This window comes from Chiloscyllium plagiosum, chromosome 32 (assembly GCF_004010195.1).
Source record: "Chiloscyllium plagiosum isolate BGI_BamShark_2017 chromosome 32, ASM401019v2, whole genome shotgun sequence".
NCBI lineage: Eukaryota > Metazoa > Chordata > Chondrichthyes > Orectolobiformes > Hemiscylliidae > Chiloscyllium > Chiloscyllium plagiosum.
The window spans coordinates 23854628-23879445 of NC_057741.1; the positions used below are offsets into that span (position 1 = coordinate 23854628).

At 39.5% G+C, this 24818-nt stretch overlaps 1 protein-coding gene across 1 annotated transcript in view; it reads right to left on the bottom strand.

The window, feature by feature from the left end:
* The window catches only part of LOC122539420 (serine/threonine-protein kinase 32B-like), a 320287-nt gene that overhangs the window by 152359 nt on the left and 143110 nt on the right, over positions 1-24818 (bottom strand). Inside the window, exon 4 of the mRNA XM_043674242.1 lies at positions 8595-8768. Coding sequence (XP_043530177.1) covers positions 8595-8768 — 174 coding nt within the window. The remainder of the gene's footprint in view (positions 1-8594; positions 8769-24818) is intronic.

A 24818-nucleotide genomic window follows, 5' to 3' on the forward strand; every position in this document is an offset into this window, starting at 1 on the left:
ATGACAACTATCACCGACTGTTCTTAAAAACTCATGTGTTGCACTACTGTCCTTCAGAGAAAGAAATCTTCCACTGTTACAAGCTCTGGCCAAACATGACGACAGAGTCTGAGCAATGAGACTGGCTCTTCATTTCTCTCAGAAATAGCTGAGCAAACATTAAGTTGTATTCAAGAAGCGAGTTCACTCTCATTGTTTCAAGGTTAATCAGGGATAGGCAACAAGTATCGACTTTGCCAGTGAGCTTCTGTGAATGATTTTTTAAACAAAAAACAGAAGCTGTGTGGAATCTAAACATAAAAGACATTATCTTTATTGCTGTACGGTCCACTGCTGTTTAATTTTATTTCCTTCCAGAGTTTAATAGATATTTTTAAGAAACAGAATTTCAGCAATATGAACTATTGAGGATACTTAGTGATTTCATTGCCATGAGAGTATATTGTTGTATTTGATGACAGGATGTTTCTAAACATGAGTTAGTCTCCTCTTGTATTGTACATAGGAGTCAATCTCCTGTACAGTGTGAAAAATTGTGGTGTATTACTAATGGGCAACTGTCTGTGTGGGGTTTGCATATTCTCTCTGTGACTGCATGGATTTCCTCCCACAGTCCAGAGATGTGCAGGTTAGGTGAATTGGCTGTGCTAAATTGCATATCGTGTTCACGGATGTGTAAGTTAGGTACATTAATCGGGTGAAAATGTAGAGTAATAGGGAAGGGTAATGGGTCTGGGTGGGTTAATCTTCAGAAGGTCGGTGTGGACTTGTTGGGCCAAATGGCCTGTTTCCACGCTGTAGGGATTCTATGATTCTATTCTATGTTACTGAACTAGTAAATCCAGAAGTTTCAGCAAACACTCTAGAAATGCAGTTTCAAATCCCATCATGGCAGTGGAGTTAAATTCAAATAGAAGGGATCGATTTGGAATTGAAAGTTCATGGTCACGATCAATGAGACTACAAATTGTTCATTTAACATCTAGTTCACTAACATTCTTTAGCAAAGGTAATCTGTCCTTCTTACCTGGTCTGGTGTAACTCCAGACATACTCATATGGTGGACTCTGCACTGCTCCCTGAAGTGACCCAATAAGCTATTCAGTTTAAGGCCAGTTAACAATGGGGAACAAACATCCCGTGAATGAGTAATAAGAGTCGAAACCAAGTGCAGTGCGACATACAGGTGAAGTAGATTTAGAATTGGACACAAATTGAAAAGGGAAATGACAGAAGTGGATGAGGTAGTGAAAAGATAGAGGGACACAGTAAAGGGAATGAGGGGGTAAGAAAGGGAGAAAGGAAATGAAAATGAAGCCAGAGGGGAGAGGTGACACAGAAGGGTTAGAGACAGAGCTGTAAGATAGTAACTGGAGAGTGATAGAGAAGTGGAATCCTAGAAGAACAAGGCAGACAGCTGGAAAAGAGAATGGGCATGATGGTAAGGAGTCAGTGCAGCTAGAGGAGTGCAAACTTACACCATCTGGGGAGGGATAGAAATTCAAAGTTGCAGGCATCCAAATGATTCCAGGAAGGTCCATTTACTGCTCAGAGGAGCTGTCAGCAGCCATCATATCCACTAAGGAAGCACTTAGAGGGGCAAAAGATTGGTTTAAGGACCAAACTGAGCCACTCACTATATATTTCCACCAGTCAGTGAAAAAGAAAATTTAAGCATGCACACAGGACCATAACTGATTCTTTGAAATTTACAGTATAATTTTGTCAGAAAGGATATATTAATGCTGTCTAGGCTTGGTATATATAGCATAGAAGAGAATCAGACTAATTACAGCATCAAATAATGTCATCCTGGCCATTGTGTCCATACCAGCGTGTGTTTAAAATAGCTTAACCAATTCAACTCCTGGCTTTTCCTGTGGGTAAGAGATGCACAGGCAGAGGAGCAGAACAGAGAATCATAGGACACAGGCAAGATATTGTCAGGGAGGAGAACGAGAACAGAGTGAATAGGAAATAACCACAGCGGATGAAAACTGGTAGGATGTTTCTTTGCATATGCAGATTGAGGTCTGAGAACGTAATTAGTCACTCTGCTATTTTAAATCAGTGGCCTGAGCTTGATAAGTTATATAAGATGGATGGGCTGACACTGAGGCTAAGCCATCTAAAAGTTAGTTCACAGGATATGGGAGAAGAATAAAAAGTGTGAATTGGTGGGGATGGCGAGGAGATGAAAGAATTTGGGATGGGAGTGGAATATGAGCTTGGCGAGGAGTGGCTCAAAATTACTAAAATGACAAATAGTCTCAAGAGTTTTGTTGTTTTCAGTCAGATAAAATGCAATGATATGATGGGTCTTTATAGAAAAGCCAGACCAGTGCTAGGTAGGGAGCATAATGTCACCTCTCCTCAGATTGCTATAAAGTGGCATTATGGCTATTATCTTCCAGTGATCCTAAATCTGTCCATTGGTGAACTGAAAGGCTTTTCTATTTGTTTATTCATGGAGTGTTGCCTGGAAACCTTCCTGGTCAAACATGTGCCATTCATGTACTTTAAAGAATCTTAACACCTGGAAATTCTTTGCTGTGTAACTGAGTGAAAGATTGAGCTGCACAACTCTAGAATAGAATAGAATAGCAATTTATTGTCCTTTGTATTTATGAAAATACAGTGAGATGTGGATAAGTTGCCACAATGTGGTGTTGATCTAATTATAGAAATTATAAAAAGAAATAATTGGGACAAAGATAGGACTAAGCTCATCTTGTGTTCCCTTTGTGGGTTTATGGAGTGACAATGGGATGCTGCCACCGAAGCTGCCCAAGGAAAGGTTTCAAGACCGGACCCACAATGCCGACGCTGACAGTGAAGCCACCGTGTCTCCACCACAGCCAGGAGGGTCAGACCGGACTCACCAAGTCAACATTGCTCAAATCTTCGCCCAAAGCCACCATATTGCCACCATAGCCACAAGAACGAATGGGAACCACCAATGTCTTTGTCACTGTATAGCCACCACTGAAACCGCCTCACCACCGCCAGGAGGAATGGGCCAGACCCACGTGGATGAAGCCTTCAATAAAGCTGTGGCAACTATGGCCGCAAGGAATGGACATCTGAATCCACCAGACTGTCGCCTCAGCGGGCCCTCGCGAACCGCCTTTCTCCATTACAGCCACAGAAGAGATGTGAGCAGTGATACAAAAGAGAAATGAAAAAACGAAACAATGAAGAATATGAAGAATGTGAGTGGGAGTGAGCGTGTATAGGCACAAAGCCCAAACACTTCCTACCCTACCCCTGTTGCCATCTCTCTGCATACTCAATAGTGTTGATCAGCAAGAAGCTTCAGCCTTAGAGATTTACAAAGCAGTCACAGAAAACACAGCCAACACCACGATAATCAATCTAATAGGTTGATAGGATTTGACCTGGCAAGAACCTCCTACTTTCCTTCAGGTCTCACTTCACAATGGTGTCATGTAAATAAGGATTCTGAGCATCAAATTATAAAAACTTTAGCTTTAATAGCAACTGTCCTCTTGTCATTGCCTCTTTGCCCCTTTGATTAATCTTTGATTCATTCACATCAAATTGAACTTATGTCCAAAATAGTCCATTACTCGGTTTCTTCCAGCACGTTTAAGCAAACTGTCTGGCTTACCTTAATTTTCAAGAGTAGAATATTCTCCACCTTAAAGAGACATAAGTAATGGTAAGGAAATTAAGAAACTAGAATTAGAACTAGCTTTATTGTCACATGTACTCAAAAGAGTACAGTGAAACTTGTACAAGTCACTGCTAACGGTGCTATCATAGGTACATACATCTCTAGATGCTGCTTCTTCAGTTACAGTTCTTAAGAAAATAGAGAAATAAAAAGTCCAGCATTGCAGAGTTTAGAAATAAATTTATAAAATGGAAAAAAAGTTCAGAGCAACAGACTTCTCACCCAGTTCGAGCTGGCACCTAATCTCCAGTCTGTACCAGGCCTTGACATCAGACCATGCCAGGTTTCACCTCATGATTCACAAGGCCGGGAGAATGCTGTGGAATCACCTCGAGACTGGAAGTCCATGCTGAGGCCATGCCAGGCCGACAGCTTGCTACATACCGCTGGAGGACCACCATAATGGGCCGAGAGTTTACCATGCCTGGCTGGGAGGCCATCAATGTAGAGAGAACTTAAAATTGGAATCTCAATGTCAAGAAAACATTTCACAATTTTCCTTTTAGACTTTAAACAGTGATTTCAAAATCCACTATTGAGTGGTGACTATGTTATTTCTGTAAAATTTATTTTTATTCATTCATGTGATGTGGACTTCACCAGCTGGCCAACATTTATTACATTTATTACAGCTAGCTGTGCTAGCTGTCATATTGGCATACGGAACTGTAAGCATGAGAGGACATGGTTTGTGATGTCCAAGGCACCTTTTCATTGGTGGAGTTTGGGATGGGGGTAGCCTACTGCCTGAAATCCATTCATTAACTGCAGCATGAATAATTTTGTTTTGCAATGTATTTTTCACCCAGAGCTCTTTACCGATATCTTTATGAAGCTTCATGTCATACAATGCCTGGACATAACATGATGCTTCATCAAGATTGTTGTGAGGGCTTGGTAGCACTGTTCACAAAATGGTTTTCTCTTCCAAGCATCACACACAGATGATCTGCTTACACGTTTGACACAGACGTTTCCGTGTTTGGTGTCCCTGAGGCCTTGCTTCAAATGCAAAGACAATTTGAAGGAGAGAGCAGTTACAACATGGACAGCAAGATCTTGTGTGGCTGCTGCACAACATCCACAGCAAGGAGCATCAAGTGGAAATCCACCCATTGAGGCAGCGCCAAATGAGCCCCCGATGTCACATCTACAGGCGATGCTGCCATTTTCTACAGTTCTTGAAAGGACAATGCAGCCGGTGATTTAGGATATCCTGCCCATCATCATCAAACTTTGTCATCTGCTGGAGCAAAACTTGTGGCCAGGTGGTTGCCATAGTTACAGCTTCCCTGATTTGGAATGCCAGTGGCTCATTTCAAGCAGCTGCTGAGGACCTGAGTGAGAGGTTCCAATCCTTCACCCATCAACACATCCTGGATGTCACTAATGCTAGATCACAGTTGTTCATATTCCTCTCCCACTTTCTGGAGATGCCAGCAGCACAGGCAATGAGATTCCCCACTGTCACCTGCTTCCCAAGGTGCAGGTGCTATAGACTGCATTCACGTTACCACACGGGTGCCTGGGAGAGTAGATGAGGCAAGAAATTTCACAACCTATAAAGAGTATTTGGATGACCTCTTGTAATGTCATAACTTTCAATGCTATGGGCTAAGTACTGGAAAGTGGGACTGCTGTGCTGATTTGTAGTAGTTTTTTTGTCAGTGCATACTCAATAGGCTGAAGGGCCTCTTCTATACTGTATGATTCTATGATTTGGATTCATCAAACACTGACTATGCTCAATTAGATCATTGTCATCCAGATATCTATCCCTTATAACAGATTCTAGGTTTTCCTCTTCTAGCCATGTACTGCTAACAGTTGTCAAAAAAAAATACATTTTAGGACTCTCAGAACTCCAAACCCTGCATAGCAGATGATTGCGTTCACTTACCCAATGTCTGAGATGTATGAACAGTTGTGGTCAGTAAACACCAGCAATTGAATTACTGAGTGAACAATTTGAGTAAATTTCATCTTCTCATTATGGCCAATGACCAGCTAGAGAGTTTAATAAGTTTTCTAACAGCAAAGTACTACATTATTGATTTTTTTTGTGTGTGTTAATTTTATGGATTACAATTAGTACAATTTACAACAATGAAGTGTTCCAAAAGCCCTTGTAGAAAACCATGGTATCCATCATTTAGAATTTAGCAACATGCTGTTGGTATTGAACATATCTAACCACATTAGTGTGGATCCCTGAGGTTTTGTAATTATGTACTTTCACAACAAGTTTAATCTTTACATAGATAATATCTGACAGTGCTTTTATAACCTAAATACAAAATATAATGATGACAACATCCAGCAATTAAATATTTAAAAGAAAACAAAAGCATTCATCAAACAGATAGCAATTTGTGGCATTTCCTGTCTCCAGGGAAATAAAGATAACCTGTTTAGTGTTGCTAGAAGTGTTGCTACATGAACAAATTTCTACCCTTCGAGAGAGCAGACGTATAATAAAGAATATGGTTCACAATGAATTAGCATTTGTATCATTTGGAAGAAAACATGTGCAATTATTCAAACCTCTAACAATCACTGTTTTAGCAAGTTTTGAGAAGATTTGTAGCTCAGGTTGAGGTTTTGGATGTAGGTTTGCTTGCTGAGCTGGAAGGCTCATTTCCAGACGTTTCCTTACCCTACTAGGTAACATCTTCAGTGAGCCTCAGGTGAAGCAATGCTACAAATTCCTGCTTTCTATTTATATGTTTGGGTTTCTTTGGGTTGGCGATGCTATTTCCTGTGGTGATATTATTTCCTGTGGTGAAATAACTTCCTGTTCCTTTTCTCAGGGGATGGTAGATGGGGTCTAACCTGATGTGTTTATTGATATCAACAAACTCTTCGAGTTAGACCCCATCTACCACCCCCTGAGAAAAGGAACAGGAAGTGATTTCACCACAGGAAATAACATCACCACAGGAAATAACATCACCACAGGAAATGACATCACCAAACCAAAATATAAATAGAAAGCAGGAATTTTCAGCATTGCTTCACCTGAGGCGCACTGAAGATGTTACCTAGTAGGGTAATAAAACGTCTGGAAATGAACCTTCCAGCTCAGTGAGCAAACCTACATCCAATCACTGTTTTCTACCACATTGGAAAATACAAAGAACTTACCACTGTAAGTGTAAAGACATCCATTTATTTAATTTAGTTTACACAGTGTTAAGATCCCAGCTGATGGTAATACTGGACAAGTCTGATCCTAGAATGAAACTTGGCTCAATAAACAATGAATTTTACTTTTTGAATTTGGTTACCATGGTGATCAGTCATTGAACGTATTCACAGAAGATTGTCATTGTACTTTTAACAAAGAAAAATAATCAAATTTATTACACAATGTAACATTGATAAACACAGGCGAAATTGAGGACTGCAGGTGCTGGAAACCAGAGTCTAGATTGGAGTGGTGCTGGAAAAACACAGCAGGTCAGGCAGCATCCAGGAGCAGGAAAATCGACATTTCGGGCAAAAGCCCTTCATCAGGATTTTCCTGCTCCTCGAATGCTGCCTGACCTGCTGTGCTTTTCCAGCACCATTCTAATCGATAAACACAAAATGATTTGGAAATATCTGATCGTAAATAGCAAAAAAAATTTCACACCTTTCTCCCCAATCACCTTTAGCCCTTTTAGCACTCTAATTTCTTACTCAACTGATGAGATAGTCATGGGTTCCTTTGGCAACTTTCTGCATGTTCACCAGATGTGACTCTCTCTCTATCTCACTGAGATATACAGTCACTCATTGAGTTTTCTCTGACAGGACAACTTTGAAATGCTAAACAGCATATTTGATGGTATGGATTTTCTTTCTTCTGAACTGAACCCAATTCTCTGTTCCTCTTTCTCTGGGTTATACAATCTTGGCCTAGTAAACACTTCAGCAAATATTTCATCAGGTAATTTCTCTAGTCACAGCAGAAATCACACCAGTTCTCAGAAATACTGTTCTAAATCTCACATGGAAAAAATTAGTTTCTGACATGGAAACTAAAAACCAAAAATCAACTTACCTCTACTTTAGAACCTAAGCTCCCAAATAATAATATATTGTAAACCATCCACAACAGTTTATTTCAATAAACAACAAAAACATAAATTTTAAAAAATTGCACCTTTATGTTTTATATTAAACTAGTTCCATTATAGAAAATAGTCTTACATACTTGCTGCATGCTCTATAATTTCATGAAACAGTTTTTGATGAGGGTGAGGATGCTGGATATTCACTATTATTGGATTGCTTTTCAAGAAAAGAGAGAGAGATGTATTTGTACAGTGTCTTTCACAAGTTCAGGCTATGACTGTTTTACAGTGAATGAAACTTCATTGAAATATAGGAAGCAGAAAGTAAGTTCCTATACGAACAATGTGATAACATCCAAATAAATTGGCTTTTTGTTGGGAAGTTGATCGAGGGAGAACTAAATATTCATCAGAATACTGGTTATACATCTCCTTCAAAATAGCGTCATAGGATCTTTTACATTTATCTCAGAGGGCATTACCTCTGTTTAATATCTCATTCAAAAGGTACACCAGCAACAGTGAAGTGCTTCCTCAACACTGCACTGGATTACCAACCTAAATTTCAATCCTAAAGTCCTCGAGAGGGCAAGAACCTGTTTAATCTAAATGAGGGCAAGAGTGCTACCAACTGAGCCTCAGCACAATCTAATTTAACACTGAATACGAATTCAACAAGGCAAGCTGCTTTCAATTATATAGTCACCAGGTAGGCTCCCTCGCCTGAGGTGTGATGATCCTCAGGTTAAACTCACCACTAGTTATCCCCCTCAGAGAGAAACTGTATGCTTCTCTAGTACTATGGTGATTTTACCTTGTCTATTTCAAATGTTACTAACCTGTGGATGATATTGTAGCTCTGCAGGTAGTCCAAGGCTAATGCCAATTCACAGACATAGAGTTTCACAGCTTCTTCATTGAAATGCACATTTTGCTGTAAATGATAGCGTAAATCTCCACCGAGCAAAAGATCTACCACCATAAACATGTCTTCCTCATCTTGGAATGAATACCTGGAAGTAAACATATATTTTTTTAAAAAAATAAAAGAATGTGAATAATGTGCTTTCTTATTCAAATGAAAGTGAAATTATAGGAGTAAAATCAAAACAAAATTTATCACTAAACTGTGAGTCATCATTTCACTATCATAAGACCAAATGAGAAAAAGAGCAAGTCAAAACTAATCAGGCAGATTTTGGAAGAACTCTTGTCTTAATCTATTGAAAAGTGATTTTAGGTGTTAATTCCAAAATAAGATAGCATACATTCTTAGTTAAGATTATTAATTTTACTGACAATGAAGTGTGGAATGCACAAAGTGATGTTTTGTACTGATTTGCTATTGTACAGGAAATATTTTACTGCATGGAAAATCACAAGATTGGGGTGCATTCCCTCAGTCTCTAAGTCCCCATTGCCTCTACCGCTGTTCAGTGATTATGAAGCTGCTAGCTTATATATTAATAAAAAAGACTGTCAGATTCCATCATAAAAGAGGCATTTGTTTTGTTTAATGAATCATAGAAATGTACAGCACAGAAACACACCCTTCAGTCCAACTTGTCCACGCCGCGAGATACCCCAACCTGATCTAATGCCAATGTGGAGGTGCAGATGTTGGACTGGGGTGGACAAGACCAGAAGTCACTTGACACCAGATTATAGTCTAACAGATTGTGGCTGTACAGAACATTGGTTAGGCCACTTTTGAAATATTGCATGCAATTCTGGTCTCCTTCCTATCGGAAGGATGTTGTGAAACTTGAAAGGGTTCAGAAAAGATGTAAAAAGATGTTGCCAGGATTGGACAATTTGATCTATAGGGAGGGGTTGAATAGGCTGGGGCTATTTTCCCTGGAGCATCAGAAGTTGAGGGGTGGTCTGAGAGGTTTATAAAATCATGAGAGGCATGGATTGGATAAATAGATAGTCTTTTTCCCTGGGGTGGGTGAGTCCAGACCAAGAGGGCATAGGTTTAGGGTGAGAGGGGAAAGATATAAAGGAGACCTGAGGGGCAACTTTTTCACGCAGAGGGTGGTGCGTCTATGGGGTGAGCTGCCAGAGGAAGTAGTAGAGGCTGGTAGAATTACAGCATTTAAAAGGCACCTGGAAGGGTATATGAATAGGAAAGGTTTTGAGGGATATGTGCCGAGTGCTGGCAAATGGGATTAGATTAAGTTTGGATATCTGGTCAGAATGGATGAGTTGGACTGAAGGGTCTGTTTCTGTGCTGTACATCTCTATGGCTCTAGTTACGATCTGTCGTTGAATGTCATAATGACATTTACACTCAAGATATTATCAACACATCCTTCATCTCCAAAGAAGCTTGATACAGTGTCTAAGGCACTTTATCACATAGCAATATTCTTTAAAGCTTATGTCTGATCACAAAATGATAGCATTGCTATTGTATTAACAATAGCGGCACAACTGCAGCACACAATTCAACACAATGTGGATTTGTGAACATGATATGACAGATCACTTTTACACCCATTTTTCAGTAAAATGGCAAGTGATAATTAAAAAGTAAGATTACATTCATTTACTCAAAATCGTGCTTAGTGTGATAATAAAAGGCAGAAAAATTAGGTTATTTGGATTTATAACAAATCAAAAGAAAGATATTTGAGAAACATCAAATCATGATACCTATTGAGAATACAGAACCAAAAGCAGCATTATACCATATAAATGACATCACACTAGCAGAGATTTTATAAATATAACCTTTGACACCACAAAATAAACATTTGATGTGCACCACCTGTTGGTGCCATGTTAATGCAAGGTGTTTTTTGATGTTACTTACAACTAAACTGGTAGAGATTTGATAAACCACTCATCGTGACAGTATGTTATCAGAGATTACATAAATATCTCCCGAAGGCATTACATTAATAAAGATTAGATCTGTCATTCAATCGAAATTGCTAACTGGTCGAAGGACTGACTATGGGAATATATTATTAGCCACATTCACTAATTCAAGGGAAATACCTACATAGATATGCAATACGGATAAATATACTTCATGTATACTTTTCTCATGGCTATAAAATGTGGGAATCTGTGAATGGAACATGCACCAGATTTATGACCAGTATTCAATCCCAGTGAAGTTCTGCACTGCCAACAGAATCAAGGCTAATACTGTACCTGAACTACAATTTGAAACTTGGTGTAACTGAGATTAAATGGATATCATACAGTGCAATTGATTCTACTGCATATCAAATAAAAATACTATCATTATGGATCAGATACACAACACTTGCACAAACTGAAACAGAGATGAAAACTCCGACTCCTCCAGGTAATAGACAAGTGTCACCTACCAGTTATGCATCAACACAGAATTGAAAATGATGCATAAATCTAAGGGTTAAATAAATGCCTCATTCCAGTACACATTCAACCATGAATGAGGGAAACACCACCTGCCAATGCCAAGGATTAGACGTGTGTCACATTAGTTCTTTGATAATTGAACCTAACTTTGTTCTTTACAGAGATATAACACATTCAACTTGGCTTGGTAGCTAATAATGAAGTGCAAGTACACCTACTGAGTTTTCTTTTCTCGAGTTTGGGATATAGAGAGAAATTTATTGTTGTAGTTCCACAGAGGTTTGGTAATTTTGCACAGACCGGGGATTAAATCTTCCTGTCAGAGCAAATTACTGCAGGTGCTGGAATCACCTACTCACATGCCCACTTGTCTGTCCTCAGCATGCTGCAATGCTTCAGCGAATCAGCATAAACTGAATCATCTTCAGATTAGGGTTGTTACGGCCTGAGATGCATCGAGTCATACAGAAGTACAGCACGGAAACAGACCCTTCGGTCCAAGTTGTCCACGCCGACCAGATATCCTAACCTAATCTGTTCCCATTTGCCAGTATTTGGCCCATATCCCTCCAAATCCTTCCTATTCATATACTCATCCAGATGTCTTTTAAATGCTGCAATTGTACCGGCCTCCACTACTTCCTCTGACAGCTCATTCCATACATGCACTACCCTTGGCATGAATAGGTTGCCCCTTAGATCCCTTTTATTTCTTTCCCCCTCACCTTACATCTATGCTACTCCTCAGCCCATTGGTCCATCTGATCAAGATCCTGTTGTATTCTGAGATAACCTTCTTCGCTGTCCACTACACCTCCAAATTTGGTGTCACCTGCAAACTTACTAACTATACCTCCTATGTTCACATCCAAATCATTTATATAAATGCCAAAAAGTAGTGGACCCAGCACCGATCCTTGTGGACTTCCATGGGTCAAAGCCCTCCAGTCTGAAAAACAACCCTACATCACCACCTTCTGTCTTCTACCTTTGAGCCAGTTCTGTATCCAAATGGCTAGTTCTCCTTGTATTCCATGAGATCTAACCTTGCTAACCAGTCTCCCATGGGGAACTTTTCGATTGCCTTACTGAAGTCCATATAGATCACGTCCACCACTCTGCGCTCATCAATCCTCTTTGATATTTCTTCAAAAAAAACTCAATCAATTTCATGAGAGATGATTTCCCATGCGACAAAAGTGAGGACTGCAGATGCTGGAGAGTCAAGATTAGAGTGGTGCTGGAAAAGCACCACCTCATTCCTGATGAAGGGCTTTTGCCTGAAACACCGATTTTCCTGCTCCTTGGATGCTGCCTGACCTGCTGTGTTCTTTCAGCACTATTCTAATCATGATTTCCTACACACAACACCATGCTGACTATCCCTGATCAGTCATTTCCTTTCCAAATACATGTAAATGCTGTCCCTCAGGACTTCTGGATTTAATATGGAGTTCTGCAGCTACAGGCTGTGAATCCACACCCATTCCTTCACTTCCTTTTGGCTTTACTTGTTACATTCTCTGTCACCATGTCCTCTCTGCCCCCATCACAGTGGGACTGTCTGCTATTTCCAGTCTGGCAGTTAGGCACACCATTATTCTACCATCCTCACATTCTAGTCACTTAATTGGTACTATCAGCAGCTTCTATCCCCCAGCACTCCATGCCTCCAACCCGCCACCATCGCATATATGATGCCCCTTCCACACTACACGTCAGCTCTGAAGAAGAATCATCTAGAGTTAAAACTTTAGGTTGCTCGCTCTCCACAGATGCTGTCTGACCTGCTGTGATTGCCAGTATTTTTTGCTTTCAGATTATGTCTTCCTGTCATATGGGCTCTCAATATTGTACCATATTCAGCATTTGTAAGCTGAGCTATCAAACATCTTGAATCTTTGCTGATTATCTGGATTAATTACAGCAGGAACAGCTTAAATATACAAAAGTGATTTATTGGCCTCACATAAAATACCAATACTCCTCCTCAAATTCTAACAGTCAACTTATTGGTCTATCTCCTTTGATGTGACAGCTCTTGATATCAGAGCTACATTTAACCAAGTGTGACATCAAGGTAAAACTAGACTCAATGGGAACCGGGGTAAAACTCGTTGCTCCTGTTAGGCCTAGTGTGACGTTCTTTTCCTGAGGTTACACACACAAGATGCAATTCGCACACACCAACTTCTGCAAACAGTTAAAGTTTATTAAAGCCTGTACAAGTGAGGTGACCCCCTTTGACATGCTTCGTAGGTGTGCAAAGTCAAGTCAAAAGAGGCCCCGAATAAAGAAAATACATTCCCTTTATACAGGTCAGTTGATAATGTTACAAGGAGTCTGGCCACTCCCTCCCCATAACCACATGTTACCCCAGGAACAATGGTGGGATGAGGTCATCCTCGGAGATAAAGTAAATGTAAATGCACTAATCCTGGGGAATCGTTATGCAAACAATTTCCTGACTCCATGAATCCCCAAGACAATGTCGGTGTGATATATTCTAGCCTTGGGGCGGCCCTGCAAATGAATTCTGGCTCCGCTACTTCCCCGGACAATGTAGGTGTGATATACTTCAGTATCGGGGGATGATCACGCAAACAAATTTGATTGGCTATGAAAGCATTTCTGAATGGAAAGGACTGAATGAGAGTTTAATTTGACAATAGCAGGAGAGTAGTAGGAAATGGCTGGCCAAATGAAGTGGGAGTCATCCACATTCCTGCAGTCACCCCCACACACTTCCAGAATGTTCAGCTTCTGGAGAAAGACAATACAGTTTAACCCTTCAACATTACATTAATGTCCAGACAGATAGTACAATTTAATCTTTTAACATTACACTGGTACAAAGGGGGATGTTGAGATTGTTGGAGGTCATTCCTCTTAGAGCTAGAATAGTTCTTCAAGAGTTCCTCAGGTTAGTGACCTTGGACCAACCACCTTGAACTACCTTGTCAGTGCCCTTCCCTCCATAGCATGGTGAGAAATGGGAATGTTGGCTGATAATTGCAAAATGTTCAGCACCATTTGCTGCTCCTCAGATACTGAAGCAATCCATGTTCATTAGTAGCATGACCTCGGCAATTTCCAGGTTTGGGGCAATAACAAGCAACATTTGTACCACACAAGTGCCAGGAAATGATTAGCTCTGACAAGAGAGAATCTAACCAACACCCCTTGTCATTTAAACTAGTACCTCACATCCTGGGGAGTCACCATTCACCAGAAATTAAACTGAACAAACTATGCGAATATTGTGGCTACAAGAACAAGTAGAGGCTAGGACCACTGCAGTGAGTAATGCACCTCCTGACACAACAAAGTGCACTATCTACAAGATACAATCAACTAGGTGAAAGTGAGGACTGCAGATGCTGCAGATTAGAAATAATTTCTGATGAAGGGCTTTTGCCTGAAATGTCGATTCTTCTGCTCCTCCGAAGCTGCCTGACCTGCTGTGCTTTTTCAGCACCACACTCTCTACAAGATATAACCCAAGTCACACTTGTGATAGAATCTTTCAACTTACCTGGAACAAGAAGCTAGATATCCTCCAGCATGATGCAGCTCACTTGGTTGCACTAGTTCTGGTGTACCTACACCAAATGGACTGGAGCAGTTCAAATCAGCAGCACACCACCACCATCTCAAGGGCAATGAGAATAGGCAAATGCACTCATCCCATAAATTTAAACTAAAACTGTGTACTATGGTGACCTTTGGACAACAAGCATAACCATTTTCTTGCTGTACTCATTTAAAGGTTGAATATAGTATAATGTTCAGCATCAATACACATTATCTACAATGCTGATGTTAAGGTCATCGTTCCATTACGGCTCTTAAGGAGTCATTTTGGCCCATTGAGTCCATGCTGACACATTGGAGAAAGATCCGCTAAGTCAAATTCTCAAGTTGCAAGTTTATTTTCCCTCAAGTGCCCAACCAATTTCCTTTGATATCATCATCTCTGCTTTGACATCCTTAATGGCAATAGGTTCCAGCGCACCACCACTCACCTTTTAAAAAGGTTGTTCCTTATATCCCTCTTCATCTCTTTCCCAAAACCTTAAATCTGTGTTTCCCAAACATTCTACCACCAACTAATGGAAACAGCTTTTCCCAATCTACCTATCATAATCTTGTACATCTCTGTTTAATTTCCTCTAATCACTTGATGGAGAACAATCCCAACATCTCTCAGTTAAAATCCCTCAGCCCTCGAATCATTCGGGTAAATCTTGAGTCCTTTGAAGGACCGTCATGTTCTTCTTAAAATGTGGTAACCAAACCTAGAGCACTTCAAGGGTTCTGTACAACTGCTGGTCTTGTAACCAATTATGAAGTTCAAGATCTTGCATGCATTTCTAATCACACGCTAACTGCCTTTCTACCTTCAAAGGATTTATGCACATAAATCTCTGGTCTCGAGGACACTACTTACTCCTTATAATAATTCAAATCATATTGCCTCTTCCTATCCCTTCTGCCATAATGCAACACATCTCAATTCTTTGTCAATCTGTCAATCTCCTGTCAATTCAATTCAATCTGCCACTTGCTTGACCATTCTGCTAGCCCATCTATGTCATATTGCAGTTGCTTGGTGTCATTCTCACTGTTTGTCAAGTTTCCTATCATTGGCAAACTGTGAAAATTTTACTCTATATTTCAATATCTGAGTCATTTATGTGTATCAAGAGAAAAAAGCACTTTTCCAAACACTGACCCTGGGAGAAAACCATAGTTAACTGTACTGGTCTGCTATAGCGCTAAGGGAATTTAACATGAGCAAAAAACAGAAAATTTTACAGGAACTAAAATCCTGAATTGTTATTTGCATGTATTATTAATATTAATGTTTAACATGATAAATTTTATGTCAAGTTACACGATTTGTTATAACATTTACTATCTATTTATTAGATGAAAAAGTTACGTATCCCCACTCTCTGTTAAGCTTCAACCCTCTCTTCAGCATTTTATTTCACTGAATTATGAAGGAAAAGTGAATTTTAAACATGATTATAGGTATAATACAAACTTCTGCCGTTCCTTAAAACTCAGTATTGAATTTTGTACAAAAGCTTGATTGTAATGCAAGCTTAAATATATGATGCAGTTTTGTTCATCAATGAAAATCTCCATCTTCATAGCATTTGCATGGGATGGTATAAACTAACACTGTGAATACCTCACTTAAAGCCTAACTGATATACCTCATCAATGACAACAAGCTACTGCTAATAAAAATAGCTCTACCCTGGCTTTGAAACAAATTCATTCTTGGAATGTTACACACTACTGCAACTTGTGTGTCATTGCTTCAGAATGGAATTGTGATTTCAGCAATATTGAAAGGTTTACATTTCTCCAGTAAATAGATCTTTTGCCAAAATCTTTGAGCGATTTATTTTTCTTCACCAACCCCAGAACAATTTAAAAGGATTTTCTTCCAGGCATCAATATGAAAGCTCAACTCATTTAACCCTGTTACTGATTGGAATGACATTTTAAAATTACTTGGCAAACATACAGAATCTAGATTAAGTCTAGAAGAAATACTCATCGATAGAGGTTCCCTGTTTCCTGTAAACTAACAAAGAGAAAAACTATCCATCAATCAGCTGCTAAAAAGGTGGAGGGTCAGTGTGGACACAATAAGCCAAATGACCTGCCCTCACAGTGTAGGGATTCTATGAAATACAACAGCAAAATGTAACTGAGGTGTTAGTTTCAATAAAACGAGAAAACAGAAAAAGACGACTTGGTAATTATTTGTGATTTGCATAACATGCCAGGTTTAATTTAGCTGTTGATTTTGAAGAATCTTTTTTTCAAAACACGCAAAGATAAAAATAAACTCTAAATATTGATTCTGGTGGAAATTAATCACTCACTCACATTGTAAAGTGTAGCAAGAGAATCTTTGAAATTCCCGACTCTAAGCAAAGTGATTTTACATTTGTGATCTTCTTATCAGCTTAAAAGCTGATGGCAAGTTGAAAGCATGAGCACACCAGATTGTATTCTACAGCAGATCAGATACTTGGCTTATCTGTCGACTCAATAGCCACAGCTTTTTTTGAGCAATATTCTGACTGAGTCGTGCTTTGCACCTTACAATATGAGCGAGAGTAAATCAGTGGAAAACAGAATTTGCTTATTTGGACAATGTCACCGGGCTCTCCTGGGAAACACACATAGATTAGAGGGCACAGTGGCTCAGTAGTTGGAACTACTGCCCGACAGTACTAGGAAGCCGGGTTCGAATCCAGCCTCGGGTGACTATCTGTGTGGAGTTTGCTCATTCTCCCCATGTCTGTGTGGATTTCCTCTCACAGTTCAAAGATGTGCAGGTTAGGTGAATTGGCCATGCTAAGTTGTTCCATAGTGTTCAAGGATGTGTAAGTTAGAGGTATTAGTCAGGGGTAAATATAGGGTAGGGGGAATGGACCTGGTTGGCTTTACTCTTCGAAGATGGACTTGTTGGGCCAAAGGGTCTGTTTCCACGCTGTAGGGATTCTATATCTAACCATTCTCTCGCTAAAACATTTCCCTCTTGTGTATTTTTCAAATCTCTTTCCTTCCACCTTAAAAATGTGCTCCCTCATCTTGAAATCCCCCATCCTAGGGAAAATACCCCTATCATTAACTCTATCTATATGTCTCATTATTTTATAAACATTTGTAACATCACCTCTCAACCTCCTACACTCTGGTGGAAAAAGTTCCAGTCTATCCAACCTTTTTTTATAACTCAAACATTCCATACTCGGCAACATCCTGGGGAATGTCTTCTGAACCTTCTCCAGCTTAATAATATCCTTCCTATAATAGGGTGACCAGAACCGGACACCATATTCCAGAAGAAGTCTTACCAATGTCGCATACAACCTCAATATGCATTCCCAACTTCTGAAATAAAATAAAAATAGATATTTGGGAATGTGTTGCAGATCATCTTAGAAATGTGAAGCAGTTATAATTCCAGAAGTGTTCAATCTGCTCATATGTTTGTTCTTTTTTGTTTCCAGTGTGGGTAATTATTTCAAGAGCAATATTACATTGAGATGGATCTGAAACTAACCAAGGAGCAGATGAAACTGCATGCCCAACTGCAGAGTGCAGTCCCGAAGAAATATGATAGAAGCAGATTTAATACATAAATTATTTGTGACGGCAAATTGTAGGTCGAGCAGTTAAAAAAAACCTGTATGAGATTTGCAGTATACTGAATCTCCACCATTTAAGTTGTGTGACTTACCAATAACAGGAGAAATAAAACATGGTGCTGGCAATTATTTTTAAAATAAAGCAGTGTTTTCTGCTTGAGAATGACAGGAAAATACCTCTGACAAGATTTGACGACGAACTCCAGAAACAATAATCAAAACACAAGCACTGAGCACTCAACTTGTGAGGGGATTTATGCAAACTGCTGGAGTGCAAAAGCATACAAGCCAAAAAAAAGTCTCGAACTGCAGTTACGAACAACACTGGACAGAATTTTTACAAAATAAACAAAGGAGCTGTATTGCTGTATCTCCACACATGGTGATCTTCTGAATGTTACTACGATGCAAGTGATATAAAAGATCATGATAAATCCCCAAGATATCAAGAACATTTGCAAAACATATGGAACATTGGAAAAATGGCTACCAAAATCTTTAGTCAAAAGTGTAGTGCTGGAAAAGCACAGAAGGTCAGGCAGCATCCGTGGAGCAGGAGAATCGATGTTTGGGGCATAAACCCTTCATCAGGAATGATGAAGGGCTTATATCCGAAACTTCTCCTGCTCCTCGGATGTTGCCTGACCTGCTGTGCTTTTCCAGAACTACACACTTGACTCTGATCTCCAGTATCTGCAGTCCTCACTTTCTCCTACCAAAACTTTTAGCCTGAATTTGAAGGTCACAAATGTCCTATTTGAATGCAGAGTATTTAACAGAGGATGGAGCTATGTTTTCTATATTTATCTTTGCAGAAGCAGCTGAGCAAGCCGAGAAAATAAAAACGTCCAGCTGAAATGATGGATTGCCTAAAATCAACACTTCAGGCCCAAGAACAGCAGAGAGATCTTGCTAAGCTGTAGCTATGAGAAATGCTGAAAATCAAATTCCTATAAAAGTAAACTTCTGGATTCACCACCTATATCTGATGGCTAATGGGTGACAGCTACAGTAATCAATTGATACGTTTGTCAATAAGTGCTGTGCTACGAGGGGAGGAGTGTGGTTTTTCAAAATCTGAGGTGAATAGGAAAAGGAGCCAATTACAGTTTCAAAACCTATTGAAGCTTTCCAAAAGGACTTATTGGAGTAAAATAAATGAAATTAACACATTGCTTAAACATGACAGAAAATATAAAAGCATTTGTAGTGATTGGAACAAAGTCCAGGTGGATCTCATTGACTGAGATCTTTGATTGGGGTTGTTAACCTGAATGTAACACCTGACTGAAAGACATAAACAGGATATTCAGAGAGTCTCCTCATTCCAGGGACTGACTCTGAGCTGGCGGTCAGAGCTCATATACTGTGCACATGTAAATAAAGGGTGACTTGGTGACAAGATACTGGCCTCGGTGCAGTTATCTCATCATTGTAACCTGTCAACAACATCCGAATGCGTTCAGAATTGTGACCAGTTTTAGCACAGTAGCCAGGGTTGAGAAGTTAGCAAGTTGCCTGGGAAGTGCAGTTGTTGAATCTACCACAAAACTGTCCTACAGAGTCATAGGGATGTATAGCACAGAAACAGATCCTTCAGTCCAACTCGTCCATGCCAACCATATGTCCTAACCTAATCTAATCCCATTTGCCAGCACTTGGCCCATATCCCTCAAAACTCTTCCTATTTATATACCCATCCAGTTGCCGTTTAAATGTTGCAATTGGACCAGACTCCACCACTTTCTCTGGCAGCTCATTCCATTCTCACATCACCTTGTGTGTGAAAAGGATGCCCCTTAGGTCTCTTTTATATCTTTCCCCTCTCACCTAAAACCTATGCCCTCTAGTTGTGGACTCCCCAACCCCAGGGAAAAGACTTTGTTTATTTATCCTATCCATGCCCCTCATGATTTTATAAACCTCGATAAGGTCATCCCTCAGCCTTCTTCACTATCCTATCTAACTTCAACTCTATTGTCAAGGAACTATGAACCTGCACTCCAAGGTCTCTTTGATCAGCAGCACTCCAAGGACCTTATCATTTAGTGTAAACGTCCTGCTCTGATTTGCTTTTCCAGAATTCAGCATCTGACATTTATATGTAATAAACTCCATTTGTACTCAGAGATCTTTGCAAGCCAGGCAGGGTGAATGGAGGCTGGGCTCAATAAAGCAAGAAACCTGGTTCAAAAGATACAACCAGAAGCTACAAATGGGATGCAACCAAATAAAACACAATGTCAGAATTCAACTCTTACACCAGGCTAGCAGTCACAACAAGGATTGCATGGGAGTCCTGCTTTAACACAAGCATTTGACATTAGCAGCAAAACTGACCAAGACCTGCATTTTGTCACAACATCCAGGTCTTAAAGCTCACAGAAAAATCTAGTCCCTTATTTTAGTTATGAAGGTAGAAGATTAAGCACTTCCAGACCATGGTTTAGGCTGTAAGTACAGGTGCGGTTTATTGAAAGTATGAGTGTGAACTATAGATAAAAGTTGTCACTATTTTGGGGGAGTTGTTTTTTTTCTAATAACGTGTTTCCCTCTTGCGTAGACCAATACAAGATAAATTCCACTAACTCTACTGATATAAAATGTCAACTTGCAACCGTGATGATGATTAGAAAAAGCAGCAGAATAAAGTTGAAGTAACATTTTAGTCTCCAATAGAAATCAAATGAAGATATTAATATTCCAATTGAAAATGTGATGGAACATCCAATTCATTATACTACCATTCCCAAAAGAGCAAGTGACAGGGCTATAAGAGTTGATTTTTGGCATTGTATCTTTTCTTTTAAAGAACAGAATCAATAGCAGCTTGTGAAACCCAGGGAAACTGATGAGAGTTGCCAATTGGTAAAAGGGATTAGAGCTTTTACATGATAAAGTGGCATTGACTCATGCCGTGGCCATCACTACCACTCATAGGATTAGTTTTACCAGAGTAATAAAATAACCCTGAATAATGAATTCAAAATGACACATGGAATGAAATGGATTTTAAGCTGAATGATTTCCTTTGAAATGAAACACTCGAATTGCAGGCATTAGAAGTGACATTTGTCATAATGGCTCATTCTGTTTGCCAGTAGACTGATCAGCCTGAGGATAACTTTATTCCCAGCATTGTTGGAGAAAAGGGAAAGAAGAACAATGAGGCTCAAAAATTATCAGACAGAATACTACTATTCACTGAGCTAGAGCAAGAAATTTTATACAGTCAGCAATGAGACACAGCCCAACATTAACTGAAGCCCAGGATTAGGGCTCGGTATGAAACACAGTGATATCACAAGAAAACTAAAAGTTCATTGGTTGGTAATAGCTGCTAATTTGACTATGATAGGTTACTTCCAGATTGAAGGTAAATAGAAAAAAAATTTACAGATTACAAATCAAAAGATCAAAAAGATTACTAACTATATTTCCTACCTCTAGTAGGAAATTTTAAAAAAACACATTAAGAACTAAGTAAATAAAATATAGGTGCAGGGCCAGGTAACGTGTTGTACCTGCATGATGGAGGAGCTTTGAACCCCATTGTGGTTCACAGTAAGCACATTTGGAGCAACTGTTGGTTGCTTGAGGAACCCGGCTTAGAGTTGATGAGATGGAATCTGAGCTTCGAACACTGTGACACAACAGGGAAGGTGAGAATTATCTGGACAGTGTATTTCAGGAGGCAGTCACACCCCTTAGATTAACAACCTCAAATTTAGTCAGTGGTCAGGGGCAAGGTGTGACTATGAGTAAGGCAGGTAGAAGGATCCAGGAGGTTGTGCTAAAGGAGCCTTAGGCCTTTAGCTCGTCTGATAGGTTTGAGGTTCTTGTTCCCTGTGTGGACGAGAGCAAGGCTGTCAGGGGAATGAGCAATGATCATCTCAAATGAGCATCTCATCTAGGTTGCAGAGGAACTTGGAGTGTGAGGGTAAAAATAGAAGTGTCGTGGTCCACATAGGTATAACAATATTGGTAGAAAGAGGAAAGATGTACTACTGAGTGAATCGGGGTAGCGGGGAGCTAAATTATAAAGTAGAACCAAAAAGCCAATAACCTCTGCTTCACTACATGAGCCACTAATTGGCATACAGACTAAAGAGGTAAATGAGTGGCTCAAAAACTGGTGTGAGAGAAACAGGTTGAAATTTGAGAGACATTGGCACCAGGACTGGGGAAGGGGGGAGCTGTTCCAATAGGACAGATTCCATCTGAATTAAGCTGGAATCCATGAAAAGCTATAACATAAAATGTAGAGGAGAAGGTAGACTGCTGGTTTAGTGATGGGGTTGATTGTTACCGGAAAATGAAAGGAAAAGATAGAATGTGCAAAAGTCATATTGCACCAAGGAACCATAAAAGTATAGGGAAATTTGACAACAGAACAAACTTAAGGGCTTTGTGCACAAAGCATTTGGAATAAGGTAGATGAACTGATGGCACAAAATAAGATAACTGAATGTGATCTCATAGCCATCATAGAAACATGGCTATAAGGAGATCAAAACTAGGAACATAATATTCAGAGATATTTTACTTTTCAGAGTGACAGAAGGGTTGGAAGAGATAGCACTGTTAATAAGAAATAAAATGATGATCTAAGCTCAGATGATGTACAGTCCATTTGGGTGGATGTAAAAACGAAAAAGGGAAAGAAGACATTGATAGGAGTAGAGTACAGGCTCTTAGATGGTAGCCACTCCATGGCAAGGGCTAGAAATGAACAAGTAATAGGAGAATGGAAAAAGAAAACAATAATTATGGAGGCGATATTGATCTTCACGTTGCTCGGATTAATCAAATTGGAAAAGGTAGCTATGATACCAAATTCATACAGTGCAATTGGAATAGTTTCCTGGAGCAGTCAGTCATTGAGCCAACCAGGGAGCAGTCTATCTTGGTAAATGAGTAATGAGGCAGGTTTAATAAATAACATACAAATAAAAGAGACCCTAGGAAGTAGCGATCATAATATGATAAAATGCAATATTCATCTTGAGTGTAAGAAATATGGGTGAGAAACAATTGTATTTAACTTAAGGGTAGAGCTAACTAAAGTGACAGGTGAGTAGGCATGATAGTAAAAAAGCAGTGGCAGATACCTAAAGTGGTAATTCATATCTCTCAGCAAAAATACTCCCCAGTGTAGAGGTAACATTCTAAGAGAGGAATATAACATGATTAATTAAGCAAGTTAAGAAGATTATAAAGTTGAAAGAAAAAGCATGTAAGAAGGCCAAATTCAGTGACAGCCCCAAAGGGGCTAAATTCAGAATCCAGAAAAGGAGACAAAAGATAATGAGTATAAAAGATAATAAATGCAGAGGAACTAAACTACAAGAACAAACTCTTGTGGAATATAAAAACTGACAATAAACTTCTTTATATAAAGGAAGGGAGAGGTCAGAGTGAACATAGTTCCCCTAGAAAAAGTATTTGGGAAACCTGTTTTGGGAAAGAATGAAACTGCAGACGTGTTTAACAGATATTTTGTATAAGTCTTTATAGTGGAAGTCCAGTTGAAGTTGTTGGTCAATGGCAATCCCTAGGATATTCATTATATGGGATTCAGTGATGGCAACACCATTGAATGTCAAGAGGCAATGGTTAGATTGTCTCTTATTGCCTGGCATTTGTATTGCACAAATGTTACTTGCCATTTGTCAGCCCAAGCCTGGATAATGTCCAGGTCTTATTGCATTTGCACATGGATTGCTTCAGTATCTGAGGAGTCATGAATAGTGCTGAACATTGGCAAACACCTTCAATTCTGATTTTTTAATGGAGGGAAGGACATTGGTGAAGCAGATGAAGATAACTGGGTGTGGGACACTACCCTGAGGAACTCCTGCAGGGATGTCCTAGAGCTGAGATGACTGAGCTCCAACAAACATAATATATCTTCTGGGTGTGACTCCAACCATAAGAGAGGTTGTACCCTGACACTCATTGATTCTAATTTTGGTAGGGCTCCTCGATGACACACTTGGTCAAATGTGACATTAATGTCAAGGGCTGTCACATACATTCCACTTCATTAATGACTTGGAGGAAGGAAGTCAATGTATTGTATCCAAATTTGACACAAACATAGGTGGAAAGGGAAGTTGTGAGAGTTTAAACAAAAAGATTAAACTGTTTTAATCAAATAGTTTACAGAAAGATATTGATAGGTTAAGTAAGAGGGCAAATGGATTATAAATGTGGGAAAAATGCAAAGTTGTTCATTTTGGAAGGGAGAACAAAAGAACAGAATATTATTTAAATGGAGACTACTGCTGAAAGCTGCAACACAAAGCAAAAAACACAGAAAGCTAGTACACAGGTTGCAGAAGGTAATCAGGAAGGCTATGGAATTTTGGCCATTATTCAAGGGGCTTAAAGTATAAGAGTACTACAACTATACAAAATATTGGTGAGACCACATCTGTAGTACTGTGAGTAGTTTCCATTCCCTTATTTAAGGACAGGCAGTTCAGAGAAGGTTCACTCGGATGATCATGTTAAGGAGAGATT